The 8,251-nt window shown below is 40.2% G+C and overlaps 1 protein-coding gene across 2 annotated transcripts; it reads right to left on the bottom strand.

Moving 5' to 3' along the window:
• Positions 1-30: 30 nt before the first annotated feature.
• Positions 31-6,252, bottom strand: ccdc61 (coiled-coil domain containing 61). 2 transcript variants are annotated; one of them, XM_063486428.1, is made up of 13 exons: positions 5,929-6,252; positions 4,404-4,561; positions 4,235-4,317; positions 3,534-3,694; positions 3,297-3,449; positions 2,979-3,186; positions 2,783-2,883; positions 2,450-2,670; positions 2,272-2,350; positions 2,000-2,197; positions 1,874-1,907; positions 1,593-1,659; positions 31-1,492 (listed from the first exon to the last, which is right to left on the bottom strand). In XM_063486428.1, exons 2-13 carry the CDS (start codon positions 4,549-4,551, stop codon positions 1,398-1,400), a joined length of 1,548 nt encoding a protein of 515 aa, XP_063342498.1. In that variant the 5' UTR covers positions 4,552-4,561; positions 5,929-6,252; the 3' UTR covers positions 31-1,397. The 2 variants fall into 2 exon arrangements, with proteins under 2 accessions (XP_063342498.1, XP_063342499.1); XM_063486429.1 differs by having other exon boundaries at positions 2,801-2,883.
• Between the last annotated feature and the right edge of the window lie 1,999 nt (positions 6,253-8,251).

The raw sequence follows: 8,251 nt of genomic DNA, 5'->3' as shown, positions 1-8,251 counted from the left end.
ACACATTGTGGATGTGAGTGAGTGCCAAATTTCTGCATGGCATAAACCAACATAAGGTTTTCATGTTTTCCCTCCTGAGCACACGGCAGCTGTTCAGACACTGTCTGGTTTGCCTGAGAAGAGGACTTGTTAATTAGTGAAAGCAGACCAGCTGCAGTGCTGGAAGATCTTCAAGGTACCCCTCAAGCTTCTTGTCAGCGAACACTAATCCAAAGGAAAGCAGTATGTATAAAACTATAAAAAGACTCCTTACACACAGTATCTTTCTTATAAATTATATTTTAGGTGGTATAAAAACAATGGATAAAGTTCTAGTAACAGTCTGCAGACAACAGTTTCAGAAAATATTTGGCAATTTGTTATGAAAAATGTGCCAAGTTTCACACACTTTACATGCACCATCAGCATAGCCTATTAAAACATTGTTTTTATGGTAAGTATTGTTCCCTAAAAGAAATGTCTAACAAGTTTGGGATCAGTTTGTGATACCATCAAAATAATGCTGAATTTAAAGGGCAGAAAAGGCTGTATTGTATTGCACTGTGTGGAACAATTAGAGACTGTATAGTGGTAACAAAATACTTGAGATGCACTGATAATCCTTACTTCAAAGTGGGAAGACAAGGTAAAAATAATAATAAAAAAAAAAAGGTGGAAAACAACTGACCACCATGTATCACTTATTTCATCCACTGATTCAGAGCACAGGAGCTGTAGGGCATCCCAGCAAGCACTGGGTGGTAGAAACAACAGCCCATGTTTAAATGTGTGGATGTACTATAACATTTTGGTATACTCCATCATACCCATGGACATTTCTGTAATGTATCAAAAGATGTATGGATCACTTTTTTAACACCAACTCATTAACGGAGAAATTGTAAAATGTTCCGCATTTTAAACTGATGATGAAAGTAATCATTAGCAAGACTCAGACATGGATGTAGGCGTGCTGATAGATAAACAAATGATCTACCTGCAAACCCAGTGATGAAATGCCTTTCTGCATCATGGACTGAATGTAAAAGGACTCAACTCTGCCCACACTATTAAACAAGCCTTTGAAAGATCAAAACATTTACCAGGCAATGCCAAATTTTACACACATGTATCAGTTTGTTTGGGCTTAAAAAAGGGGAAAAAAAAAAGCTGGCAACACACAGACACAATCATATTTTAAGTTAATTTATAAAAACATAAAAAAGAAATGAGTCCACAAAAAGTAGTCCAATGACCTTCATATTGATGGCTGTAGTTTCCAGAAGTCTGAGCTTCCAGAGGGAGTTTTAGTCTCTTATGTTAATGCATATTCTGCTAAACCCGAAGCTCAGGTCCAAATCAGGATTTCTTCCTCAGTTTTATGCAGATGACGAAATCAGACAATCCTGTGCAGCAGGTCAATGTCCTGTATCCAAGTCTCTCATGTACTCCTGCAGTGCCTGCAGTCTTGCATCAATCTCTGATAGCTCTGCACCTGTATCTACAGAGCTTTCTGGGGTTTGGGACATGAAATGACAAATTCGACTTTAAAAAACCAAAAATGCATGTAAACTGATGGGGACAAAAAAAAAAAAAAAAAAAGTACAAGTTACCTTTGTCTTTGACTCTGAGTGTTGGTGTGCTGCATAACGGCTTCCTGGACAGAAGGCCTCCCCTGGACTAGAGACAGATAAATTGCACTGTAAATGTTAAGGCCTGTAATATTCTGTACTTAGTGGCTACAAAACCATTAAAAACTACAACTCTCAGTGATTTAATTCCACTAACATATACTACCTGCACTGCTTTCATGCCCAAAAAAGGCTGGTATCAGCCCTTTTCAAATACATACAGGAGAGGACAACAAATAAATAACAGGAAAGTCATAACTCACCACATTGGGTCCATTGTAAGTCTGTTTTCTTCCTCTGAAAACATGAAAGAAAAAAAAACAACCCAGACATTAAAATAGTCAGCTACACCCACAGAGCCTTCACAAATCCATCCAAAGTACTATCACCTGTACAGAGTTTTGGTCATTTCATCCATGTCCACTAACGAGCTTCCAGAGGAGTTCCTGCTCCCTCGCCGCTCCATAGATAAACTCCTGCCTCTGCTGCCTGAGCGGGTCAGCTGAGGATAGGCTTCTCTGGAACGTGAACGGCCTCTCTCGGGGAGCACGGGTGATGCCAGCATGTCCCTTCGCACCTTCCTCTGTCTGACACAGAAAAATATTCTTGAGCAGCTACTACACTGAGTACTGGCGTATACTCACAAAGTGAGGAAACCAACTTTTTGATTTCTGCCTCCTTCTGTCTGCGCTGCCTGTCCTGGATATATGCTGTTGGATCAAAGCGTGGAACCCGTGACCCTGCAAAAACAGAAGTTCTTATCAAGTACAAATCTTTATCAGTGGGATTAATTACTCAAAATTAATTCACAGAAACAACATCAGGAGCAGAGCTAGTACCTGTGGGGGAAGGTGATGGCCTGGGTATGCGAGCACGCGGTCCCGAGGAGTCTGCACGTCTCCCTCTTTCCACCGACCTCTGTCCTCTATCCTCTGTACGTTCTCTAGATCCTGAGCGAGCCCTGACTGTCCCGTACCCAGACCTTCTCTCCCGAGAAAGGGAGCGATAAATTTCTCCATCTACCCGTGAGCTGATACGACCCGACACAGGAGTCACTCTGCTGCATACACAAGAAAAACAGCACGAGTGTTCAGTGGGTGACTTATTCGGGGTTTGAAATTTTAAGTGTGTAAGCGAATGTATGAAAGAGAGAGAAAGTAAAGATATAGTACACGCTTAGATTGTCTAACCCTCTCCGTAGTAACGCCAGTTCATTGGTGAGACTCTTGACACGAACACGGAGAGCACACTCTGATGCTCTCAGCTCCTCTAACTGGAATGGAAAGAAGAAAAAGTTAAAACCTGCTGATTTATTTTAAAAAGGGGGGCTGTACATGGTTTTTAAAAAAAAGAACCAAAAAGCATCACCTGCTCCACTAGCAGTCGCTGCTCCTGACACCTCTTGCTCATTGAGCGCTGACTTTTGGCCCTTTCCTTGACAAGTTGCTCCTCCAGCGTCCTCACCACATCTCTCATTCTCCAGTCCTCTCGTCCAGACGTGGGATCACTTCCAATCAACTGCAGTCGCTCCAGAACCTTCGCCATGCTCTCCTTTTCCTCTTTAACCAGAGCCAGCCTTGAAAACAGCAGGAGACATTTAAAAAAAAAAAAAAAAAGAGAAGAAGAAGAAGAAGAAAACTTCCAGCATCTGCTTATACTGGTAACACTGGGAGAGATTAAACCTACTCTGCTCGTAGCCGCTGTATTTCTAGATCTGCCGATTTGTTAACTCCGTGAGAGGTGAGGGCACTGAGCTCAGCCCTGAGCGCTCTGATTTCCTTCTGCAGGACAGCTGGGTCAGGCTTTCCCACATAGGGCAGAGGTAGAGGGTAGTGAATTCTACACATGGACAGAAAATCAGAACATCAGCACAGCTTCTACTACAGACGCAGAGGGCATAAAGCAGCAAAGCTGTGAGCAAACCTGTCAAACTCCACGGTGTATATGAGAATGAGATATCTTTTGGCGGTGAGAGCAGATGGCTGCTGATGGCTGCGAGGACGACTGACCACTCCTGCTTTTCTGTTTCGCAGTAGCTCCAGGTCAGCATAGGTCAGGAGGTCAAGCGTAACAGAGTCACTTGTCTGCAAAGAAGCATCTCTTTCAACAATCAGAATAATATAACATGCCATTATCACCTTAGGGAACAGTCTTATGATCGTAGGCTCCTGACTTTATATTCACCCCCCCCCCCCCAATTTAATGGCAAAAAAAATATCAGCCATCTCTTCTAATGATCATGGCTCTAGTATTCTAATAAAGCATCTTCAGACATATCAGAAAGCATGTTTTTCTATCTTGCTTTAACATTTACAGTGTGCGTGTATACCTTGCTTTCATGACAATTTAGTTGCAGCAGACTTAAAAATGTGCCAAAAAATTCCGTTTGTCGCTCCTAATTTCCTCCAGGCTCCTTCTTTTTTCCCCTGCTACTACACGTTAATTAAAAGTAAAAAGGGAGTAGGACACCCTGGGATAACTGGGCATTTTTCGCTTAAGTGGAGACAATGAACACAACCGAGTCTCTTCTTCGGCTCACACAGCCTCAGGGAAATCTGTCTCTTTAAATTCATCTATTAACTGTGTTTACATTCGTTCTGCCTCTAATCCCCTTCCACACATACCTTTCTCACTGCAGATTCCAGCATGCTACAGAAAATAGGAAACTGCTTGAAGTTGCCAGTTTTGCGAGTGAGGTCTTCAATATCTAAATAAACGAATAAGCAGTTAAAGTTAAACAGCATGAATGACTGGCTATAGTGATATGTAAACTGAGATGTATATGCCACTTACATGCTGGATCAAACTCCCCCTTCCACTGATCCGCTGTCATTGAATCAGAGATTTCGACAATGAGCAAACCCTTGTCCACCTCCATCTTCACGGAAAACTCCACCCCCCGAAATACAATATCCTCCATCAGCTCAGAGCCTTCCTCCATTGCTCCTGCTCTAAATCGGAGAAACAAATTATTCCAATCGATTAGAAGCAACTGAATCAACCAACTCCTTTCCTGTTAAAACAGAGACAGATGTATGCGTACATCTGACACCTGAGCCAAAATATAAAGCATAATCGTAATCCTGAGCTGACCCACGCTTCTTCACATACAGCAGAGCCTTTAAGATCATGTTGAGCAACTGATAAATCTCGACACTGTATTGTTCGAAGGATAACAGGGAAAATCTGCAAGGAGACATGCATAATCATATATAAAATGGGAATTAAATGATATGTTGTCAAAAATATATTGTATCATTCCATGCATCTCACAAAAATATCCCAACATTTTGGGAATGTTTGCAATTCTCGGTCTTATTACAGTGACATTAAGATTTTTTTCAGCATCACAGTCAGAATCAGAATTTTTATTGTCATTAAACAAAAAATAAAACAAAATGGTACGCAGTCCCATTCAGTACAAAGTGAGCAATTTATCTAATTAAATAGTTTTCATATGTACAAAGACTAATAACACAATTTCGAATAAATAAAACAATATAAATATATTAGTGTGTATAAAAACGTGTGCTTGTATCATTATTGATTGCACAGGGTTGATATTTTCACAGGTTAGTGAAACAAGGCATACCCTCCTTAAGAACCTAATTTTAAAAGCATAAAATATTATTCACACATATGCATTTCTTATCTTCAAATAGATATCTTCAATAGCCATTTCTCTCTCTTGTTTTTTTTTTTTTATCTTTTAAATGTAATTCTATTTTTTCGGCTCCTCTCGCACAGCCTGTTATTACACAAGTAAGCCGCAGGGGGCGACAGCGGACATAGTTCATTTTAAAAGGTGTCAACATTGTTATCGTAAAAGTTCTGATTGATGGCTTGAGTCAAACGGTATGGGACTTGAGGGATTTGACAATGATCGTAAGCCACTGTTTAATAAAGTACGTCATTAACTGCGTCTCTTTTGTGGCGTTAAAACGCTGAAAGATTTCGCGCTCGACTTCACTTTCTCCGGTACTGCTAATAAAATCTGTGCAACACCATTTTATCACATGCACGGGAAAAAAGATTTACTTCGAGTGAAACAGCGTTAAATTTAAGCACGGTTTCGTTGAAAGAGATAATTGCACTTTTGTAAACTACGGTGCTGCGAACATTTTCTCCTACTTCTCCGTCAGCTAGCGAGAGTTACATCTTTGGTCAACTGACCAGCGCTAGCTAGGGTTAGCTAGCACGGACACTATGGTTAGTTAGCACAAGTATTATTTTAGTGGACTCACAGAGCGCTAACAGAGCTATCTGTACATCAACCACACAGCGTTATTAGATGTGCAATCAAACAAATGAACGTTACCTCTGCGTGCAGTGATGCTCCCTAGGGTGGTAAGCTGTCAAAACATTGCTATCTTTAGTAAAAACATGGTGATGACCTATCTAAATGAAGTAACTATAACTGCTAGTCGACTGAATGACCGTCATCCCAAGCCCCAAACTGTTCATAAGCCGCAGGGCACCGTGGAGACCGGAGCGGTTCAACAACCGGGAACCGTTAAATTCTTCTTCTTTACTTCTCTCTGCCGCTGCCGCCTCTTCCTCTGCCTCGATTAGATGAAGGCTCGATGCCTCGCAGGCGTGTGGGCGCCCTCCACAGGTACCGATCAGACACTGCTCTTACATCCACACGAAATGGAATACGGTGAATGTTCACGGTGCACAAAAATGTCAGATAGGCTAATCAAGTAACGACGCAGCAGTGTAACGGCGACAATGTAACAGTAATAATAACGAGTAATGATAATATTACCTTTATTAAAATTTGCTAAAAGCATCCAATACACTATAAAGTACTGTGAAAAAATATGAGCCCTCATTTCTTCATATTTTGCTGGAAAATGGGAAATAGGTGCAACAAGATTCCCACAATGTTTCAGTAATTCTGAGGTTTGGTCTCTGGGGAGGCCAATCCATGACTGATACTGCATTGTGTGTTGTGTGCATTGTGTGTTTTTCTATCCAGGTATGCTTTTGCTGCATTGTTAGCGTGTTTGGGATCATTGTCATGCTGAAAAACCAAACAAAAAAACTGTTCCTTGTCTACATTATGATAATATAATTCTACAATATATTGTATTAGAATTATGTAGTATTATTATTAGTATAATAGTAAAATCACTTATTAGTAGAATAAAATTAATGTTTTACTGAAAAGTTTTAGTTCTTGTGTGACATGTTTCTCTTATCTAGATAAGTAATTCCAAACAGTGCTGCTAGACTATATTTATATTGTGCAATGATCAGACAGAACCAAGGATCTCCTCGTGTTTCTGAAGCTGCTACCAGTTTAATTTTTTTTTTTAAATTTAATACATCATTTTGTCAGCTCAGTGTTTCAAGAAAGGAAAAACAACCGTGTTGACATTGTCTCAAGTGTTTGTTTACTTTCCACTGGTTGGTTAAGTGGTTAATATTAGTTGTCGGAAACAAGTGCCTCCTCCTAAATGTTTGGACAACCTGACCTCTGCTTGCCTTCGCTCAATCTGGGTGAGGAACTGTTTCCATGGAGACAGTGTTCACCCATAAGTTGAGTGATTGAGTCGCTGTCTGTCTGAAAGGACATAAAACACGCACACTGGGATCAGCGCAGTGTGACGTGGATTGTATGCGTACTAAAGGATGGCTGAAGATGTTTGGTCCTTCCAAGAAGAACTAAACTCAGAGAACCTTTGGGAACTTGTTATGACTTAGATGAAACATCAGCAAGTGGTCAGGCAGAATGAGTTTACATGAATGGAAATTTAAAGTAGTGTAAACACTATGCTACACTAAATAAGTCACTACTGTTTGCTGCACATACCATATGTTGTTAATAGTTTGATGATGGCCTTAGCTTCATAACGGCATGCAGTGTAAATCCAGCATTACAAATAAGTAATTATCCCCACCTGCACTGCAGAGCCAAACACAAATGCAGTTTTCTCCAGCCTCAGCCAGAGATGTCTGACATTTCTGTCTTGATCTGACCTGCTCACTATTTCAGGAAACACATGCCTCTACCAATTACAAGCTAAAAATATGGACATCCCCTCTGGGTTGATCAGTTTAAAATTGACATTGTGTCACTAAAATGGTGCAAAGTATATGAAAAGTGGATATATTCTTTCTGCTTTGATATTGTCATTATTAATAGTTGATAATGAGCATTTACAAAGATTCAGAAACATCAGTTGTAACATTATAGTAGCCACTAATATAATGTTTTATAAATCAGTTATTAACTGTTTGTTAAATTTTCAAAATATTTACCCCATTAATTTAATTTAAGTGTTTATTTGGTAATGATGGTGTGACAGATTGGTGACCTGTCCAGAGTGTATCCTGCCTCTCGTCCAGTGACAGCTGGGTTAGGTTACAGCACCCATGTGACCTTGAACTGGAGAAGCAGGAGCAAATAGATGGATGGCAATGATGGTTAATATGATGCATTAATGGAATGAATAATGCTTCATAATAACCATTGTAGCTTATCTCATACTGATATCAGCAATTTAAGGTTTTGACAAATTTACACTGAGCCCTTAGTGACATTATGTGCGACTGTTTCATTAACTCCGGATAACAGATTAAGATTGATAGTTATGGTCAGTACAGAGAAGGATGGCCCTTAAGGTCCAGCAAGA

The sequence above is a fragment of the Pelmatolapia mariae genome, linkage group LG10_11 (assembly GCF_036321145.2).
Source record: "Pelmatolapia mariae isolate MD_Pm_ZW linkage group LG10_11, Pm_UMD_F_2, whole genome shotgun sequence".
NCBI lineage: Eukaryota > Metazoa > Chordata > Actinopteri > Cichliformes > Cichlidae > Pelmatolapia > Pelmatolapia mariae.
The sequence above is the reverse complement of the archived record's forward strand: the minus strand, read 5'-3'. Positions and strand labels throughout refer to the sequence as shown.

Coding starts and splice junctions, on each gene's coding strand:
- ccdc61 (XM_063486428.1), bottom strand. CDS start 4,551: ATGGAGGAAGGCTCTGAGCTGATGGAGGATATTGTATTTCGGGGGGTG. Junction 3,187..3,296: donor ATACAGCGGCTACGAGCAGA/GTAGGTTTAATC, acceptor GCTGTTTTCAAG/GCTGGCTCTGGTTAAAGAGG. Junction 1,660..1,873: donor CTTACAATGGACCCAATGTG/GTGAGTTATGAC, acceptor ATCTGTCTCTAG/TCCAGGGGAGGCCTTCTGTC.